The sequence below is a fragment of the Chrysochloris asiatica genome, unplaced genomic scaffold (genome assembly GCF_000296735.1).
Source record: "Chrysochloris asiatica unplaced genomic scaffold, ChrAsi1.0 scaffold00540, whole genome shotgun sequence".
NCBI lineage: Eukaryota > Metazoa > Chordata > Mammalia > Afrosoricida > Chrysochloridae > Chrysochloris > Chrysochloris asiatica.
Genome location: NW_006409058.1, coordinates 164,525 through 187,215, shown reverse-complemented (window position 1 = coordinate 187,215; position 22,691 = coordinate 164,525). Strand labels below are relative to the sequence as shown.

General features: G+C 38.0%; 1 protein-coding gene across 1 annotated transcript in view; it reads right to left on the bottom strand.

The window, feature by feature from the left end:
- Positions 1-1,059: 1,059 nt before the first annotated feature.
- Positions 1,060-22,691, bottom strand: part of LOC102840205 (synaptojanin-2-binding protein-like) — a 180,290-nt gene continuing 158,658 nt past the window's right edge. The window contains exons 2-4 of the mRNA XM_006877621.1: positions 18,792-18,928; positions 4,085-4,180; positions 1,060-1,200 (exon numbers count right to left, since the gene is read on the bottom strand). Of these exons, the coding sequence (XP_006877683.1) occupies positions 1,060-1,200; positions 4,085-4,180; positions 18,792-18,928 (374 nt within the window). The remainder of the gene's footprint in view (positions 1,201-4,084; positions 4,181-18,791; positions 18,929-22,691) is intronic.

Below are 22,691 nucleotides of genomic sequence, written 5' to 3'. Positions count from 1 at the left end.
TCATACTAACTAAATCAGTAACTAACTAAAACCAGTAACATGTCCATCATGCCAGGGAAAAAGTCCTCTTAAGTTTTGACTGTTACTAGAAATATGAAAAAATGGTAGACAGCTTAGTGAGTTGAGGGACCACCTTGGAGACTCTTTTATTCACTTATAGTTTTTCCCCTGGATGGATTTGGTGCTACTGCCACATTCTTGACTATAATCATTTACGGTAATCCTTTCATAGGACTGTGAGGCACAAAAAATGTCACTAGGGTAGCCCAGAGTAAGGTTTATCTTTGTAGCGTAAAGTTTTCTGAACAGATTGCCTTGAGAAGAGCTTGATGATGTCAATTTACTTCAGCTTCACCGTACATACTATGAAAAGAAATATTGTTCATGAAAAATCTGATTAGTTGCTCCAGTTTTGTTTTTTGTTGTTTTTCAAAGGCCCACTTCCATTATTTATGCTCTAAATGTCTCTTCAAATTCCTCAGTGAAGATGGTCCCTTAGTTAAGAAACCTAGAGAAGAGTAGCTATTTCATCTCTTTAATTCTCCATGTATGTAAATGTAAATAGGTTTGGTATGATTTTGAAAGAAAAATTTTCTTCTCATTGTTCTCTGTTCAACATAGGCACCCAGGTGTATATTAGGAAGAAAATAAAGAGTACAGAAACTTTCCAAGGAAGGTAAGTAAAAAGAAAAATCCTCTCTTCCTCTCATTTCATACAGGCAGCCTTTGAGGCATGCCAGCTAAGAAAAAAGATATGGTGATAGGAAGACTGGACCTTTCTCTCTTTGGGTGGTAGCTGAATGCCCATTGATGGACTTAGTAACATTTATAACTCTTAATTTGTTCAAGTCTTTTCTTCAGCTTCCCTTCAAATAACACCTTTATTCTCCCATGAGAATATGTGGGTTGGGAGGAGATTTTGAACAGCAAGGTTCTGGGTGGGTATCAGTCACTTTAAATCATGTGTTGTCTGTGCAGAGAGAGGAAAAGACAGCAGAGAAGGAGGGTGAAAGAAAGAAATGTAACTTCATCAGGAGGCACTGGAGAAAACCAAGCTTATCAGAGCTGCTGTCGGTATCTCATGATGGCCCATGCTGCGACCATGGTGAGGGCAAATACTGGCACCAGGACCATGGCTATGGGAATAGCACTTGGCTCCCCTTCACCTTGGTGTCCTACAGGCCCATTCTGCACCTGTAACTGGAAAGGAAAGAACAAAGTTAACTCTTGTGATCAATGTATGTGCCTAGGTCAATTACCACCAGAGTTTACAGTCTCTAGACCATCCAAGGCTGTAAACCCTAAGTACTAGCTGGCTGAGAGTCCTGACCTTTGTGTCAATGTCACTGATTCTTTGGGAAGAAAACAGGTCTCATCAGGAAGCATTTAACTTCATCATGGGTCAAGGAGCCCTGGAGGCATAGCACGTTAAGTATTGTGTTGCTAACTGCAAGGCTAGCAGTTCAAACTCACTAGCCACTCCATGAGAGAAAGATGAAACTGTCTACTTCTGTAAAGATGTAGTTTCAGAAACCCTAAGGAGAGTTCTACTCTGTCCTATAGCATTACTGTGAGTCAGAATTGACTCAATGGCAGTGGGCTTGGTGCAGTTGATATAAATTAGGGGTAGGGAACCTTTTTTTTGGGCCAAAATTTATAATATCATTTATGGACTACACAAAATCATTAACTTAAAAATTAGCCTTCTATATTTGGTCAAACGTTTAATTTACCCCTAATGGTGTGGCGCTGTGGGTAAATGAGACAGACTGCAAAGCTGTTTGAACTGCAAGGCTGGCAGTTCAAGTTCACCAGTCACTCCTCACAAACCCTATACAGGGTTGCCATAGGTCGGAACTGACTCGACGGCACTTAACAACAACAATGTTATGGCTGGACCTCCATTTCCCTTGGGAGGACCAGATCAAAAGATTTTGCAGGCTGGATGTTCCCCATGCCTGATTTACAGGGGTGCCTGTGAACAGATCAGGTTACCACTGTTTTGTACTACTTCCACCTTGCTATGTGTATGTTGTAGCAGTAAAACAGACATATGAAATGAATCCTATTGATTCTATGTTGTTTTTGTTAAGTGTCGTCAAGTCAGTTCCAATTCATAGATATAGGGTTTCTGACATTTTAAATCTTCACATGATCATAAAGCCTCATCTCTCTCCCATGTGGCAGGTAGGCTTAAACTGCAGACCTTGTGATTCTCAGTCCTGTGCTTACTGTATGGAGTCACTGTACCTGTAAATTATTGGGGGCATCTATCTTTCCGGAGGAGTCCTGGTATGGTGCTGTGGGTTAATGCACCAGACTGCAAAGACGTTTGAACTGCAATGTTTGTGGTTCAAGCTCACCAGCTGCTCCTCGTAAACCCTATAGGGACGCTATGGGTCGGAATTGACCAGAAGGCACTTAACAACAACAACAATCTTTCTGGAAATGTTTACTTGTAAAGATTACCAGTAATCAGAGTATAATAAAAACCAATCTGGGTAATATTAACACAGGTACAAGTCCCAGTGTAGTGTTGTGCATGAATGCGGTGGACTGCAAAGTCAGTTTGAACCTCATGGTTGGGAGTTCAAACTCACCAGTCATTCCTCGGAAACCCTATATAGGGTTGTTTGGATTGGAACCGACTGGACGGCACTTAACAACCACAACAAAAATGTCAATACTTAGGAATGCCTTCTAAGTCACAGAAGGCACCCATTCCTTCCTAAATTGGGCTTTTGTCTTTCTTCTCCTAGTTTACAACACTAGGCACATATGAAGGTAAAATATATACAGAACAGATGTAACAGACTCAGAGATACATAAACAAAAAGAAATCACATCTTAGTGGTTATAATTTGTAGGCATTTCCTTTTGAGGCCTGGTGTTTTTTTTGTCATTTCAGTCAAGTTTTTCATTAATATTAACTTTTATATAGCCCATTTGTAACAATTATGATAATATCTTGTTTCAGTTGGAACAATGAAATCCTGAGCCCTCAATCCTAAGGGCAAGACATAAACTACATCTTCTCCCATTTATTCTACTTCCACATCTTTCATTCATTTCCTATGACATGTCTTCTATGTCCTATGATGGGTATGCCAGGAATAAGACACGGTTTTTAGTTTTTAGGCCAATTCCCAGACCAGAAGTGTTTATTTTACTAGGAGTTATTTGTGGAAGTTTCCCAAAAAAGTGAGCATTAGAAATCACATCTGATGTGTCATCAAAATTAACTCTAACCATAGCTGAAGTGTATGCCTATGTTTACTTGCCTTAATCTATTGTGTAAATTATGATACTTAAAAAACTGGGAAGAGCAAAGGCAGACGTATTAATTACTCTACTCCCTGGTGTGTGATCTTAAGATTATGCATGCAACAAAGGCTGTTTTCTCACATAGCTTTCATGTCTTGCCTTGTCTGTTTTTTTTCACTATTTCCTCTCAAACTCTTTCAGCCTCTAATTTAAAAACAACTTTAAAGAAGCATTGAGAATGCAGTATAAATGCACTCAGAAATCTTTGGAGCTATGGGAAAAATTCTGTCTACCTGTGCTTCCCTTACTATCAGCCAAATTATAAAACACTAGGAACTGAGATACAGATGCAGTAACTGAATTCTACTTCCTTCTCCTGGAGCTCCACTTTGAGTATTAGGGCTTTGGTCAAGAGCTTCACCAACTTGATAAGAGAAGTGTGCATGTTGGTGAGAGAAAACAGCAAAGAATGAGTATAAGAATACTAGCATTACCCTCAGGGTACTATAGATTGGAATCTGTCATCTAGGAGATTTGAAGGATGAACATAGGGTTCCTTCCCCTTCTGATTTTAATTCGACTTTCAAGCTTTATCCTTAAGGCACATAACCTAGGAGCTAGACCTGGGTTGCAAACACATTATTATGAATTACATTTAATGATAAAGAAATACCAGAGGACGCCTGACTGTGCCAGACAAGCTATTCAAATAAAGGAAAAAAACAAAAATTATAAACACTACAGATCACATCCATAGGGCTTATTTTCAAGGATGGTGTAAAAGCCTGGGGCTGGGCCCCTGGCTACAAGTGACACCTACCCTGTGCTGTACTCGCAGAGACACAGCATAGCCTGCATTACGAAAGAGGTCTACAGCATCTTGGTGCAGTAGATTCTTTAGGTCTCGGCCATTCACCTGTCAAAAACAGCAAGGATGAGCAGCAAGACAGAAGGCAATTTCCCATAAATCAAGAACTGACTTTCATGTGACCAAATCTTAAGGACTTTTATAGAGAAGATGTCAAGAATTAAGAGAGTAGGCAAAGTTACTTTGAACTCAGATTAAGTTTTTAATTTCAAAGCTATAGTTTCCTAAACTTGAGATTCCATGGGGCATTTGAAAAATACCTAGGGGTTAAAATCAAAACGAAACAGGAAGTGCTCTCTCCTTCCTCTTAGTATTCAACACAGGATTTGGTTACTGTCTATGTATGTCCCTGCCATCAGCCTGCTTCCCTACTGCTAACATGGCCTTACAGATTATCACTGAATCCTTGATAGTCCTAGTCCCTGGCACTGAGTGCTTCAACTCTAGAAATGTAACTCAGTGAAAATCTTCTATCATTTATTCTGGTATGGCACAAAACTAGTCCATTCTAGTGGGTTATGTTCTAGTGTGATACAAACCCCTAAATAAGTTTAAATATAGCATAGTAGATCACTCCTGATGCCTACAAGTGAGAGATATGAAACAATAAGAGTATTAACACTTATTAGTGTCAGGAATACCACTAATTAGTATTGGGCCACAAGTGACATCTATCCTATGATGCACTCACAAAACATAGAAGGCCCACTTTATGCAAAATCTATGTATCTTTTATACATTTCAGTGTCATTATGGAATCCTGATGCGGCGCTGTAGGATAACCACTCGACCGAAAGGTCAGTCTGAACCACAAGTTCGGTGGTTCAAACTTACCAGCCGCTCCTTGGAAACCCTATACAGGGTCACTATGGGTTGGAACTGACTCAATGGCACTTAACAACAATGACAACAACGTTATCAATAGCAGCAGCAGCAAAAGCACCTAGTATATTTATTTTCATAGGTGAGATTAGGCAATTGGCCCAAAGTCATGTACAGCATGTGAGTGTAGGACCTGGGACTAGAGTTTTTAAATACCAGGAAGAAGAACAAAGTGTCTTTGCATTTTATTATTCCTTTTATGCTATTTACTATTCTTACTTGACTCACCAACTATCCTGAAATTAATTGACTTAGTCAATCCTTTCATTTTCCTTGTCACAGTCTTCCTCCAGGAGGTTTACAATCTTGCCTTCACTCTATCTGAATTAATCTCCTACCAACAGTTGGCCTCATAAACTGTCCACCTTCTCAAATTAATAATTCCCAACTCAATTCTACTTAAGCCACCAAATGTCATAAACTAATTCAACATTTAAAATCTTCAGCTCCAAAATCTCACACTCTTAAAAATCTGACCATCATTTCTACTTCCTTTCAATTCCTATACTGAATTTTCTCATCAAAGCCTTAATCATTGTCAGACGTTACCTGCATTCTTACCCACATAGGAGTTCATATTGTTATTTCAATAAAGTATTTGGAAAATCACTAGAATGCCTTTGATCTTCTGCCATTTTTCCAATTATGGGCAACATACTGAATTGACTTTCCATGTCATTAATGAGTTGAGTATTCCTGGAGAAAGATACACAGTCACACTCTCTACAACACATCCATACCAGCTAACTTTAGCTACAACCTTACAATCCTTCTACTCATCTCTGGAGAACTATTTAATGCTCCAAAGTAGTTTTTCCAGTTGTTTTCCACCATCAAACTCAAACTCCAATCCCATTTCTCCTCTCAGCACATTTCTTTGCCTCATCCTTGAGAGTACTTAGCACTTCTCACACACTCCCATTTCTGTCCTTCACCACTGAAAACTTTTTGATAACTTTTCACTGTACCTTTCCCATAGTCTCCAAATTAGATACAAATCCTTTGTCGTTGTCGTTAGGTACCATCAAATCAGTTCTGACTCATAGTGAACCTATACACAACAGAATGAAAAACTGCTCTATCCTGCACCATCCTCACAAGCATCATGTTTGAGTCCACCATTCCTTTAAGGAGGCTAAACTATTCACCAATGGATTTAATATTATTCCTTCGAGTATTCTAACAGCCTTACTCTGTCATTTTTTCCTCTTGATTCCTAAACTATCTCTCTCTACTCTACTCAATTAAAACTTTCCTCATATAAAAAGCCAACTAACATATTTCTTGGAAACCACTATCAGCCTATTCTTCTCTCTTCTTTACACTGTAAAACTTGTTCAAAGAATTGTTTGCATGCACTGCCTCCATGTCACCATCCATCAATCCATTCTTTTTCCCCTCACCCACTCTTTATTCCCTTGTAGTATCATAATATATGAGGTAGAAAGGAATAACATGTTCTCAAGATACATCATCATTGACTTACAATCATCAAATCCTATAATCTTTTTTTTCTTTTTCACCCTCCTTCCTTTTGCAATTCTTTTCCTTTTTAGCTTAGGAAGATCTAGCTCTTAGTTCTTGAACTAATACTTCCCTGACTCCTCTACTCTTCCTTTCATTAAAAAAAAAATATTTTACTGTGAATTATGTGATAGTTTACATGGAGAACACTTGCTTTACATTCTTTCATAATTTCAACCACAATCTATAAAAAGATAATTCCTAAATGTTTATCCCTACTCTGACCTCTGGGGGTTTGTCAGTTCTCTTCTGGATGCCTATACTTGGATATTCTGCTAGACTTCCAATTAAATCTAAAGCTTCTTTATTACTTCCCACAAACCAGAAATACTGATTTCCTTCTTAATGTCATTACCATTTCCTGATACTACAATTATGACATCATTTAAAAACTCGGTTCCATCAATCTTCACATAACAACAAACTGCCAAAGCCTCTAGAACAGCATGACACCTCTCACATATTTTCATTCTTATTACCCCCCTATTTAGGTGGTGGATATTATTGGTTGAAATACACTGATCACCTTCTTTCTGATTTTTACTTTCTTATAAGGCCTCCTCCATTCTAAACTACTCAAACACTATGTCTCTAGACCAGTTTTCCTAAAGTACAATCCAGCTAATACCACTTTAGTGCTCAAAAACCAAAAGCAAAATTGGGGAGCAGGAGAGAAAAGAAGGGGAAACTGCATGCCAGCTATCTGAGAATCGTATACACCTTAGTTTTCCAATTTAATTTGTTACTATAACCTCATAAGGACTCCGAGTGTGGCAGTTCCATGATTGATCTTAAACAGGAGAAGAACTGCTGTGTAGAAATGAACATTGGGTTTTGTTTGTGGCTTTATTTTTTCTTAATTTCTTGCTACCAAGACTCTTCTGACTATGCCTTGGTTTTCTTGATAGATGTGTCATTGGGAAGTAACATTAGGATTTCTAGAACCACTGCAATGAATTCTCAAAGATTTTGCTTTCCAGATGACTTCTTGGTGAGAGAATAGGTGTGAGATAGCTGATTGTAGTTAAAGTGTTCATCTAAGTGATCTAGCTTGTGTGATTGTTGGTTGCATTTTTCTTTGTAAAGAAACAGGACTTTGGTATCTTAAAATAAAGGAGGCTTGGTGGTGCAGTGGCTAAGCACTGACTGGTGGGTTCAAAATGAAAGGTCAGCATTTTGAACCATCAGTCACTGTGGTAGTCTGTGGGTCCATGGACACTGACCAAACCACGGAAGGTTAGAGCTGAGAGTGAAGCGCCCATCTGATATGAAGGGGGAAATGCACAAGAACACCTAAACTTGCAGATAGTACCCATTTGACCTAGCTTCAATGGCTTGATGGCCAGAATTCAACTAGAAGAAGATAAAGATATTTGATAAATGAACCAAGTGTAAATTGGTACAATTCGATGAACTTGACCCATATTTATGGATATAGTGGTGGTGGTTATGTGCCATGGAGTCAGTTCTGACTCATAGTGAACTTGTAAAGGGTTTCTGAAGTTGTAAATCTTTACGAGAGCAGAAAGCCTCATGCTTCTCCCACAGAACAGCTAGGAGTTTCGAACCGCTGATGTTACGGTTCACAGCCCAATTTGTAACCACTTCACTACCAGAGCTCCTACTTATGGATATGTTGTTGCTGTTAAGTGCCATCGAGTCGGTTACGACCCATAGCGACCCTGTACAGGGTTTCTGAGGGTGTAAATCTTTACAGGAGTAGAAAGCCTCATCTTTCTCATGCAGAGCGGCTGGTAGTTTCAAACTGCTGACCTTAAGGTTCGCAGCCCGATTCGTATCCACCACACTACCAGAACTTCTTTACTTATGGATATGTTGTTGTTGTTGTTAAGTGCCTTTGAGTCGGTTCCGACCCATAGCGACCCTGTACAGGGTTTCCGAGGGTGTAAATCCTTACGGGAGTAGAAAGCCTCATCTTTCTCCCGCGGAACGACTGGTAGTTTCGAACCGCTGACCTTATGGTTTGCAGCCCGATTCGTAACCACTACGCTACCAGAGCTCCTACTTATGGATATAGTAGCTCAAAATACCAACCAAGAGGAAAGGAGTCTTCACATCAAGGATTAAACCTATCCCTTCAATATACAGTGTTGATGTTGCTGCTGTTGTTGTTAAGTGCCGTCGAGTCGGTTTCAACCCATAGCAACCCCGTACAGGGTTTCCGAGGGTGTAAATCTTTACGGGAGTAGAAAGCCTGATCTTTCTTCCGCGGAGCAGCTGGTAGTTTCGAACCGCTGACCTTAAGGTTCGCAGCCCGATTCGTAACCACTACGCTACCAGTGTTGATAGGAACTGGCAATTTAGACATTGGCTAAAATTGGGGGCAATTTAGACATTGGCTAAAATTGGGGGCAATTTAGATATTGGCTATAAAGGCAGGATGTGGCTAGCTTGCAAGTTTTCAAGAGGGATTTTAATTTCAGAGTGTCCAGGGGAAATTAGAATTCCCACTGAATGATTTTCATCTTGTCTACATGGGTCTGGTGAAAGAGATGGGGATAAGGTTCTTATAATTCAATAGTGAGTAATTGTTATTATGACTAAATACGATTGTCACAATGGGAGGGGTAGAAGTTTTGCAACATAAAGGGGGAGTAGTAAATATTACACTCCAGGAACAGAGGACCCTAGGACCATCAGGGGGATAATGGAAATGTGGGACCCTAACCAGAGAAGCAGCAACACCAGAAATGGAGGGAAAGATGGTGGCATGGAGAGAGACAGCAACCGAGGACTCTAGACTCATGGAAAGAGAAAGGCTGGCGGCCAAGAGGCAGGCTTGCAGAATGTGCCCTTTCGTTCTTTAAATGATTATATATCCCTGAGTGTTTTCGTGTACATCAAAAAACAAAAAACAGAAACAACAACAACAACAACAAAAAAAACCCAGAGGGAACAGAAGAAGCAAATACTGTTAAATGAAGATGCATTGAGGGCATTGTAATTATTGCAATAAAACGAAATATGATAGGATAAGTGCAAACCAATGTTATCCCAGTAAACTGCCACTCATTTAATAATAAACGCTTTAAAAAAAATCACTAAGTAGTAATATTCATATTGCAAGCAAGATTTTTCTTCTGGCAATATATTACTGTCCACAATATCAATGTTGCAAACTGTATTTTTATTGGTTTTGAATTTGTTCGTATGAGGGGGATTAAAAAAAGTTCCTAGAAAATTTGATTATCTTTAATTCCATTTTTTCACAAACTTTTTGAAGCCTCCTCATTATTTGTTGTTAGGTACCATCGAATCGGTACAAACTCATAGTGACCCTATGCATAACAGAACAAAACACTGCCTGGTCCTGGGCCAACCTCACAATTGTTGCCACGCTTGAGAAAACTGATGCTGCCACTTTGCCAGTCTATCATGCTGGGGGTCTTCCTCTTTTTCTCTGACCCTCCACCTTACCAAACATGGTATCCTTCTCCAGCAACTGGTCCCTTCTGACAATATGTCCAAAGTATGAGAGACAAAGTTTGGCCATCCTGGCCTTCAAGGAGCACTCTAGTTGCACTTCCAACACAGATCTGTTCATTCTTTTGGCAGCCATTGGTACTTTTAATATTCTCCTTCAACACCATAACTCAAATGCATCAATTCTTTCTCGGTCTTCCTTATTCACTGTCCAGCTTTTGCATGCATATGAGGTTATTGAAAATACCATGGCTTGGGTCAGGTGCACTTCAGTCCTCAAGCTGACATCTTTGCTCTTCAACATTTTAAAAGGTTTTGTGCAGTAGATTTGCCTAATGCAATACGTCGTTTGATTTCTTGATTGCTGTTTCTATGAGTGTTGATGGTTGATCCAAAAAAAATAAAGTTCTTGACAACTTCAATCCTTTCTCCTTTGATAAGAGTATTGTTTATTGTTCCACTGGTGAGGATTTTTTTGTTTTCTTTACACTGAGCTGCAATCCATACTGAACGCTGTGCTCTTTGATTTTCATCAGTAAGTATTTTAAGTCCTCTTCACTTTCAGCAAGCAAGGTTGTATCATCTGCATATCACAGGTTGTTAATGAGTCTTCCTCCAATCCTGATGCCACGTTTTTCTTCATATAACCCAGCTTCTCGGATTATTTGCTAAGGATACAGGTTGAATAAATATGGTGAAAGAACACAACCCTGTCGCATGCCTTTCTTAATTTTAAATCGTTCAGTGTTCCCATGTTCTGTTCAAACAACTGCCTCTTGGTCCAGGTACAGATTCCTCATGAGCACAATTAAGTGTTCAAGAATACTCATACTTCGCAATGTTGTCCATAGCTTGTCATGATCCACACCACCGAAAACCTTTGCATAGTCAATAAAGCACAGGTACGCATCTTTCTGGTATTCTCTGCTTCCAGTCAAGATCCACTGGACATTAGCAATGGTCCCATGTCCTCTTCTGAATCCCACTTGAACCTCAAGAAGTTCTCTGTCAATGTATGCTTGCAGCCATTTCTGCATTACCTTTAATAAAACTTTACTTACATGGGTTATCTAGTATGTTATATATTTAAAATTTTTTATCAAGTTGTATAAAAACATGTTGCTATGTGTCCTGGGGGATTTGATTCATATTTACCCTATGTGACATAGTAGAACTATCCCATACATTTTTTCCCTAGGCTATAATAGTTACAGGAGTTGATCTTCTGTGGGTTCTGAGCTGACTTTTCATGGAACTGCTGGTGGGTCTTAACCACCACCTTGTAGTTAGCAGCTGCGTCTTTAACCAATACATCATCAGGGCTCCCACAGAAGCATGTTTATATGTTAACATATTCATGTGTATATATAGATGTAGCATTTAGTTCAGTGCTATTTCAATGTACAGCCTGATACTTCCACTAGATGTGACTTCTTTCAATCTCCATATTGTATGTCTGACTCAAAGTTCTAATTGAACTTTGTTTATATTACATCACTTTACATTCCACAATAAATAACTTGAAAAGAAGTTCTATCACACTCTTCTTTATAACCCCTATAATATCTGATATAATGACTTGCATAGCACTTCAGCCTAACAAATGTTACAGGATTTCCTAAGTTGGGTTGCAGAGTGCACCCTGAAAAAGCTATAAGTACACACAACTTGACTTCCTCAACATTATAAAAAGCTAAAAAGCCTAGATTTTTAAAATGTATAGCAGCTTTATCTGCAATCAATTCTAAAGCTGTCTTGTAATTGTGATCATAAAAATAGCTCTGTTGTTGTTATAAGCTGTCAGGTCGGTTCCAACTCATAGTGACCATGTATAGGGTTTCTGGGTTTAAACTGCCAACCTTGTGGTTCACAGTCCAGTGCTGATGCTACAGTGCCTTAAGCACTAATTACATGCCCCGCGCTCTGTTAATCACAGTTTAGGTTACAAGTTATGCAATGTTGTTCTTCAAATTTTATTCACTGGATTTTTTTTTTTTCTTTCAGTAAATCCCTATTGTCCCCTTTCTCAAATCCTGATACCCACTATTCTTTTCAATTTCACTGAAGTGTGGTCATACAATATTTGTACTTTTGTGCCTGGCTTACCTCACTTTTAGCATAATGTGTTTTACGTTTCTTACATGTAGCAGAATGTATAAAACTTCATTTCTCTTTGTGGTTGAATATTATTCGACTGTATGCATATTCCACATTGTTTTAATTTGTTGGAAGAGGAGAAATTGCATGACTAATCATACAGTTACTTAATTTTAGGATGTGGAATCAAGACAACTTCCACCAAGCAAACCCACTGCCACTGAATCAACTCCAATTCATACCAAACCTATAGGACACAGTAGTACTGCCTCACAGGGTTTTCAGGGCAATTATCTTTATGGAAACAGACTGCTACATTTTTCTTCCACAGAACATTTGGTGGGTTTGAACTGAAGACCTTATGGTTAGTAGCTGTGCACTTTAACCACTGCCTCAGTGATGCTCCTTAAGACAATCCATGGACATTATTTAGAGCGAAAGAGATTAAACTAATAGTGAATAATGGAGTTGTTGTTGGTGATGTGTCATGGAGTTAAACCGACTCATAGTGACTATAGAATTGCTGATACTGTAAATCTTTATGGGAGCAGAAAGGTTCATCTTTCTCCCATGGAATAGGGTTAGCAGCCCAACTTGTTACTACTATTATACCTACTGAATAAGAGCTCACAGGAAATCTAGAGAGCCTTAATACTTTTACTACTTATCCAATATGGACATTTTGCTAAGGAAGGGACATATTCCTTGCTAGATTATCTAGCAAAAGTTACTACAGAGAAATGAGACATGTTTTACAACATGGAAAAATAGCCCATGTAAGGCAAATAGGAAAATCTACAAAGAATAAATAGGCATACTGACTAATTGATAATTTAAGATCATTTAACTGATACTTCAAAGCCAATAATAAATTAATACCTAAGTACATCAAAGGGATGGATCCAGCTAAAGAACAGATGGAATCATTTAATGATGTGGCCTAAACAGGTTTACTCAAGGAGAGGGAGGGAATAGATATGGTAGGTGAGTGAAGCAACAGGGTCTACTTCACAGTAGTTCAATCTAGTACTTCTTAACTAACTCTTAAGGAATAGGATCTAGCAAGAAGTTTGAAACAAACTATTAGAAGGGAAATTTAAATAAAAGAATATAGGCCTAGAAAGAATGGTAAGGATGTACTGATATTTTTGTCTTCTATATTCTCCATCTTTTTTTCTTCCTTTGTCTTCTTTCTTCTCCCCATGTTGGTTTTCTATTTCTGCCTTTCCTTTCATTCCCCTGGCATTTCCCCCTCTCTTCTTTTGAATATCTTTCTATTAACTAGTCTTAACATAAATTTGAATTATTCTTTGTAGTGACTTATATACCTCATATGTACTTTTGTGATGTTTCTTATAGTTTTTGTATTTTGATAAAGAAAAATATTCTTTTTTTCTAAATTTTAAAGTTAGGTGAGCTGAGGTTTTAAGTTATCTACTGTTTTCTTCTTTGTCATATATCTTCCACCATCTTCCAAAACCTAGTTTCATCCATCACTTCCCTTGGTCTCAAATTTTTAAAAAAATTGAGTGACCTTCCAATAACTTTCTTTTCTCCATAGTCAATGGATCAGAGAATACAAAAATTCAAAAAAAAGGCTGCTCATCTCAGCTTATGTTTAATATACTCTTTCACAATGAGATTTTTATCCTTTTTTTTCTATTTGTTCCTGTTGTTGTTGGGTGCTGTCAAGTTGGTTCCAACTCATAGTGACCATATGCACAACAGAACTTAACATTGCCTTGTCCTGCACTGTCCTCACAGTTGTTACATTTGAGTGTGCTGCTGCTTTCACTGTGTTAATCCATTTTATTGGGGGTCTTTCTTTTTTTTTGTTGACCCTCCACTTTACCAAGCATGACATTATTTTGAGTGCCATCTAATCTGTGAGGCTCACCTTCAGACACTGCATCTGAGAATGTTTTGCTGTTATTCAAAATGTTTTCATCTTCCAGCACTGTTGCTATTCATAAGGTTTTCAGTCTGGTGTGGTACTGCAGGATAAGCACTCAACTACAAGGTCAGTTAGAACCACAAGGCTGGCAGTTCAAATCCATCAGCCGCTCCTTGGGAACCCTACACAGGATCGCCATGAGTTGCAACTGACTTGACGGCACTTAACAACAAACATTCAGAAGTAGTCTACCTTTCTTCCTAGTCTGTCTTAATCTGGAAGCTCCACTAAAACCTGTCTCCAATTTATGACCCTGCTGGTATATAAAATATCAGTGGTATAGCTTTATAGTTACAGCAATAAGCAAGCTACCATTGTAACGTTAAGTGATAGACAAATTGTACTTTTCCTCTCTACTATTATCCATTATAGAAAGACTCATTTCAGTTTTTATATAAAACCAAGCATTTATATATAAAATATAAATAAAGTATTATATATAAAAACCACTTAATTAAGTAACTCTCTGTTTAGGATAACTAATCCTAGCTTCTTATTTACCTCTAAAGTGCAAAAGGTTAAGTGCTCAGCTGCTAAACAAAAGCTTGTTGGTACAAATAGACTTAGCAATTCTGTAGGAAAAAGACCAGGCGATCTGTTTTCCTCAAATTTATAGCCAAGAAAACCTATTGAGGCAGTTCAAGTCTGTCACATGGGCTTTCAATGAGTGAAAATGACTGAGTGGCACCTAACAACATAATATAGTAAAGTTTACACAGACCAAAAATCTAGTCCTCTGATATTTACTAGTTGTGTGACCTTACCAAGTTCCTTGATCTCACCAACCCTGTTTCCTTCCCTGCAAAATAGGGAAAATAGTTGTACTCACTTTATAGGGTTAAATGAGTTCATAATTTTAAATTCTTAGCATGTTACATGGCAAGTTACTTCTAATTATTCTTATTTCCTTAGGCATTTTTATTTTTCAGTAATTTGCCTTTAATCAAAGCTTCTGAATAAGAGGTCTCTCTTTTAACCGCTATAAGAGTTTAAATCCTTCTTCACCCACAAAGCCGAGGCCCCAGTGTTCTGGACAGAATGTGACTTGGTCAAAATATTAAACCACATATTTTCTATCCATATGCTATACAACATATCTCTATCTTTCCTATGTATCAATGTCAAGTTGATTCACGTTTTTAGAATGTCATTTTCCTAGCAACTCTAGGGAAGTCTGCTAAACACCTCAGTATCCTATTGAGAGGAAGGATAAATTATCACTGTCTCCATCTCATCAATTAATATACAGGGTCTAGTGTGGCACTGTAGGATAAGCATTGGACTATTAACTGCAAAGTTGGCAGTTCAAACCCACCTCAGAAACCCTATGCACGTCACTATGAGTTGGAAATGACTTGATGGCACTTAAACAACAAAACAACAACATGAAAAGCTCAGGAGTACCTGAGTGGTGTAAACTGTAAACACAATTGGCTGCCAACTGAAAGGCTAAAGGTTCAAGTCTATCCAGAGGCACCTCAGGAGAAAAACCCTGGCAGTCTACTTCTAAAAAATCAGTCACTGAAAACCCTATGGAGCAAAGTTCAAATTTGACACTCATTTTTTGACACACATAAAGTTATGATGGAGTCCTGGTTTGACACTGGAGGGAAATGCACTGGACTGTAAAGTCAGCTTGAACTGCCAACCTTGCCCTCCCTAGAAGTCCTGTACAGGGTTGCTATGAGTCACAACTGATTCAATGACACTTAATGACAACAAGGTTATGGTAAGAGTCCTGGTGTGGCACTATGGGATAAAGCTCTGGACTGCAGGGTTGGTTTGAACTACATGGTTGGCAGTTCAAACTCATGAACCACTCCTTGGAAATCCTACACAGGGTCATCATAAGTCAGAACCAACTCAATGGCACTTAACAACAGCAACAAAGCAATGAGATTATGATAAGTCAGAATCCACTCAACAGTAATTAGTTTGTTGTTGTTGTTAAGTGCCACTGAGTCAATTCCAACCCATAGTGACCTTGTATAGGGTTTCCAAGGAACAGCTGGTGAGCTTGAACTACCAACCTTGCAGTTCAAACAACTTTGCAGTCTGACATTAACCCAAAGCACAACACTAGGACTCCGGTAACTAGATTAAGAGAAGCTTAATGAGCTGATCAGAGGCAAAATAGTTAGCAGAAAGGACTGAAATGGAATATTGCCATCCATGATACTGTATTTCTATTCTGGATCAACTAGAACATATTCTTCAGAAAAATTACTGAGTTAATTTATGTAGCTCTCCTGGTGTGGCGCTAAAGGATAAGCACTGGATCACAACGTCAGTTTGAACTATAAGGTTGGCAGTTCAAACTCACCAGCAACTCCTTGGAAACCCTATATAGGGTCACTATAATTCAGAACAGACTTGACAGCACTTATAAACAACAATGTTAGTAGAACATAGTGGCTCCATATGAGAAGCTCTGGACTGCGAACCACAAGAATGGTGGTTTGAGACCACCAGCTGCTCGGCAGGAGAAAAATGAGGTTTTCTGGTTCTGCAAAATATAAAATTAAAGATTTAAAACCTCAGAAACCCTATATAGCATTTAACAAAAACAATGAGTCAGTAAGTCTAGAACATCTTCTACATATGACCTAGAATCACCAACTGAACTGCATGAGAAATAAAAATAATAACACTGTTGTTATATGTATAACATGGCAAAACACTGCTTAATCCTTTGCCACCCTCACAATTATTCCTATGTTTGAGCCCATTGCTGCAGCTACTGTGTTGATCTATCTTCTTGACGATCTTCACCAGTCTTCTACTTTATCAGGTATGATGCCCCTGAAAAACATATCTTATTACATAGTCACGTCTTTGAAACTGAATTGTTATTCAAAACTTCTCTGTACTTCATTTACTAACTTTTCCCAGCCTAGTCCTCCCTGCCTAATGCAATAAGAGATAGCAGAGTAGTTTTCTCCTCTTCAGATCTTGAGCACATATGGCTTATGTGAAGAAGATTGTAGGGGCTCTTGTAGTTAGAAGTCCTATCCTAGTTCAAATTTACTAGTATTTCAGCCTAGCCCTTTGAAGTCAGTTGTAATTCCACCCATAGTGTTATCCATTCTTTAAACCAATTATCTTTACTTTTTCCACAAGCAAAAAGTTTACCATGTTCAGCTAACTTGAAGGTAAGTAAAGACAACAATCTGCAGAATAATAACCTCCAGTCTACTCCCTATGTAGAATGGGAAGTCCTGATGTGGCGCTGTGGCTTAATGCGCTGGATTGTAAAGTCAGTTTGAACTGCAAGGTCGGTAGGTCAAGCTCACCAGCCACTCCTTGGAAAAACCATATATGCTATGGTTGGAACTGACTCAATGGCACTTAGCAACACCAATAACTCCTTATGTGGACTCCTGGTATGGCACTGTAGGATTAGCACTGGACTGTAAACCAGAAGGTTGAAAGTTTAAACACACCAGCTGCTCCTCAGAAAGCCTATACAGGGTGAATGTAAGTCAGAACTGACTCGACGGCACTTATCAACAACAACAACTCCCTATGTGATAACAACATAGTAACACTGTAGTCCACGGTAGAAAACAGAAATGAAAAATAGGGATAGTTATGTTTTGCATTTTAATATTTTAGAAACATTCTTATTTGTATTCTGATTTGCTGTTGTTAAGTGCCACTGAGTCGGTTCCAAAACATAGGAACCCTGTATAAGGTTTCTCAGATTGTAATTTTGCAGGAGCAGAAATTTTTTTAATCATCTTACTCCTGAGGAACAGCTAGTCAGCTCAAACTCAAACAAGTCCAGTGTTTATCCTACATGATTTATTTCAGGCTTATTCTAGTTTACTTTAACACCAGGGATTTGAGAGATCATATTTAACAATCAACCAATCCGAGTTTGCCTGAACTCATAACTTAATCATGGTTCAAACATATTAAATAACAAAGTAGGGTATATAAAAAGCTAACAAACAAACAAACAAAAAAGGTGGGGGAAGCATTCTCTACTCTTAAAGAACTTTCAAAAAGAAATAAAATCAATTATTAGCTGTTGTTATTGTTAAGTGCTATCAAGTTGGTTCCGACCCATAGCAACCCTGTATAGGGTTTCCAGTGAGCAGTTGGTGAGCTTGAACCACCGACCTTGCAGTTCAAACCAACTTTGAAATCCAGTTCATTAACCCACAGCACCACACCAGGTAGAACATGTTTAATTAGAGACATTAGCAAGCATGTGGTCAGGTATCCAAATAAGATTGCATCCCCATATTTCTTCTTACTGAGATGCAAAAAGGTCTTTGAATATGAAAAGGATGCTTATTTCCTACCTTCCATTTTTGTCTCTTTTGGAGTTAAGTGAAATGAAAATCATAAGGGTTGATATTCTACCCCCAAAATGATACACATTAATATTTTAATCAACAAAAGGAAGTAACAAAGCATAGTGGACAAAGGTAAAAACTGTGAGTTTAAAGTTCTTTTCCACCACACCAGTCCTTCATCCCTCTCTGTTGGTGTTTTTAGAATTTGGGAAAGTAAAGTCACATTCTGGGCTTATGTGTCTTGCCTGTCAAATGAGGATAATAATTATTGTCCATGTCCAATCCAGTAGTAGGATTGGAAAAGAGGACTAACCAAGGTCCCTCCTATTCAACTCTATAATCTATTTCTTAATACAAAAAGGTAGTCAGAAATTGTTCCCCAAAAGGAGAATAGGAGTAAGACCTAGTGTCTAGGAAGCAAGAAACAGGGAAGGAGGCCAAAGCCAGTTCTCACCGAGAGGATCTTATCACCCTCCTGGAGCCGCCCATCCAGGGCAGCAGCCCCATTCTCTTTGATGCGGCTGACGTAGATGCCACTGTCGTTGGAGACATACTGCTGATCTGTCCCACCGACGATGTTGAAGCCCAGCCCTGAGAAAATCATTGAGGAATTGTGAAGGAGACAGAGGTGAGGAAGAAAGATGTTAAGGAACAAGAAATGGGAGAAAAGCAACAAGAAGGAAGACTGACTAGGAAGGGGCACTGGTAAATCAGACTGTGGTTTAGCTAGTGTAGGCAAAGTCAGTTGGTACACAGTATCACCACCAACAAAGAACAAGTGTATTCATAGTTGCCCACTCAAATCAAGCAGAATGAAATAGAAAAACACAGTGATTCATATTATCGAATATATCAAGATAGCTCTAAACAGAACTCACTGAAAGAAAAACGGTAATTTTTGAAAATATATTATTCATATTTGACTTTGATTCTGTTGGTGACATTCAAAATACCCAATTTATAGCATCCCTGATAATGAATGTAAAAGGGTTAAATGTCCATGAAATGAAGTTATGCTTTTATCCAATTACCTAATTTAGTGGGTTTCCTAACCATACCTTTCTTATCTAGATTTTTTCTTTTCTCAAGGTTTTAGACAGTTTGTGTATATATTGTTTTGGAAAAGGTGGGCTTGGGAATTTGTTTCCTTTTTGGGAGTGGGGGTGGGGAGGTGGAAGTAGCCTAGACAGTGATGTAGGTGTTATCAGGAAAGTTCAGAAAATCAGAAAATTGAGATAATTACTTCATGAAAAGTACTAAATCATCAAATTTACTGTTCTTTCCTTTTCTACCTCAAGTAAAAACAACCACAACCACATAATGGTGGTTTTATTTACTGTAGAAAACCAAACTGCTATTTTTATAATTCAACCACTAAAATTTGGGAAGAATTTCATCTTATAGAATCCATTGTTTTAAATGGATTGCTGAGGGTTTTCTTTTTGTCAGCTACAAACAGAATTCAGTGCCAGAGTAAAAAGAGAAAGGACATAGTTTGGAGACAATTATAAAACAAAACACCTAGCTAAAGAGGCATGTTTTAAAAAATACCTAGCTAAAGAGGCAGGTTTTTAAAAAAGTTCTTTCTGCTTGTAGGATGAGCATTTATACCTGAAGCACACAGTACTAACATAAGCACCAGCAAATTAATCTGAGATTTAAAGAACATGTAATTTAAACAGCTTTCACCTCGGAAACCCTGTACACGGTAGCTATGAGTCCTAACCAGCTCGACAGGAGTTAACAACAACAACTTTGTGCACAAGGTTGATGCAACTAGAAAATAGACTAGACTAGCATAAGATCCACAGTTATTTCTGGAAGAATACTTTAACTTCCTTTAAGGGTAGGAAATAAAAGATTAGAGCTTTTGTTTAACTTATTAAATTTTCCTTTTGAACACCTTTAATTTGTAACAAAGTGGGTGGGGAAGTACTGAAGGTGGATGTTGTCTAACTCATACAGTACCACATCAGAACTCCATAAGTTGAACAGTAGTTAATATATTTGGAGTATGATGGTGCTGTAGGATAAGCACTAAACTGCTAACCACAAAGTTCATGGTTTGAGCTCACCAGTCTCTCCATGCAGAAAGATGAAATTTTCTGCTCCTATAAAGATTTATAGTCTTAGCAACCCTACATAGGGTTGCCATGAGTTGGAACCCACATGACAGTACTTAAGGCCAAGAAAAAATTTGCTATTAGAAACAGCTAGTTGTCAATAAACTAATAACTGTTATAACCCAGAACAAAATTGTTTGATAGAGAAAGAATGAGTAAGTATACAGTACAAAGGTGAAAATGCTTAGACGATAGCAAGACAAAGAAATTTAAAACTTCATCTATCTATAAACAGAACAAGACTGAACAGAACTCAAACTTATTGAATTAAGTACGTTTATGACCCAAAAATCTCCCTTCTGAGTAGTCTGTAGTATGCAACAATGAGTTAGGCACATGCAATGTGCTAACCAATTGGAACAAATGTCAGATGGAAACAATCAACTAGATATGATGATCTGCTGATTATCTAGTATGTTCCAGATAAACATATTCTGAATTTTCTGAGAGTCTTGGGACACCTCTGTTTCCCCAATGTAATCAATAGATTCACCATTCCATTTCAAAAGCATCCCAGTTTGGACACATGACCATTTATCCATAAGGGTAATTTAAGAATATGCTCATTGTATTATATTTTGTGATAATCTGGAATTTATGGTAATTGGGTATCTACCTATGGGGAGAAGATTATCTAAAGTACAGTTAAGTAATAGAAACACTGAAACCATACAAAGTAACATGGATTGATTTTTAAAATGTAATGTTGCTATTCCTAGCAAATACCTTTTTTAAACTAAAAACACATAACACAAAAAATATTGCTTACTCACCATAATGTACACATCTTTAAGGACACATTAAAATGCATGAGTACCTGTGGGCACAGTGATAGGGACCTGGCTTAGAAATGAAGAATTTAAAATAAAACAAGAGAGGAGTTTTACATATAGGTAGTCCCAGACTTACAATGGATTCAAGTTACAACAAACACACTTAAAAAAACTGTCTGTTTCCACAAAGAGGAAGCTAATGCTTAGTTTCAAGCCATTTAAAGACAGAATCATGCTAATGCTTGGAGAAGGTCTGTTGGGTTTAAATTAAAGCATTTTCTTGTTTACCATTCTGAAAAGCACTGAGGAAAGCACTTGACAGCATTGTCAAGTGATAAAACTCAGAAGGCAGGAAGGAACAGGAAAAAAGGATGAAGGGAAATGGTAAACACAGGGAGGAAGTGGAAAGAGTGCTGTTACATTAAGCAGATTGCAATCAATGAGAAGAAAACAAAATGTATGAGTTGTTGAATGTAAACCAATTTCCTCTGTAAACTTTCACTCAAACCACAATAAAACATTTAAAAAAGAAAGAAAAAGATAATGCTGCCAGTGTACTGCAGAGGTGACTCTAAGGTCAGGATGATGACTGTTATTTGAAGACTGGTTTTTAAATTGCTTCATCACAAAAGTGTGGACCTTCTGTCTTAAAAAGAGCATTCTTTTCAAGATTCTGTTGCTACCTGATAATGACTCAGAACATGCTCCTCACATAGATAAGCTATATCAAGAAGTGAAAGTGGTATTTCTACTTCCCAACATGACAGCTTTATGGATCAAGGTGAAATCACCACCTTCAGAGTATACCACATGCAGACAAGATTTACTATAGCTGTCACAGATGGAGGTGGGGTAACATTGCATGATATCTGGACAAATTATTGTATTTATTAGTATATTCTGAATATTACATCTTCCTAGGAAGTAGTTATGGGAAAAAGCATGCATGGAATATGAAAAAATTGCTGAGTTAAGTGAACACATTCCAAGCATTTGTTCAGGATAATATGACGAAAGAGATCAACGGAAAAACTGTCCATATGACAGAAATACTGAATTTACTACTTTGTATCTCCAGTGCAAAACAGCTCACACATCATGAAGGAGGGAAGGAGAAGGGTCAGGTCTTATTTAGTTTTCTGAAAAAGAAAGAAATGCTGAATAAAAACAATGAAGAAAAGGAAGGAGAGAACTTGTCAAGAATTTTTGCAGTGAAAAGTTTAGCTAAAGTAATTTTAAAACTAAATTACAGTCTTTAGTTGCTTGAAAACATGGACCCAAACACTGATGACTTTACGAAAGTAGCAGATTTGGGATGCAGTACTGTGAAATAAATGAAGAAAAAAAGAAAAGCACCATACAGATTGTTGTTGTTAAGTGCCGTCGAGTCGGTTCCGACCCATAGCGACCCTGTACAGGGTTTCCAAGGGTGTAAATCTTTACGGGAGTAGAAAGCCT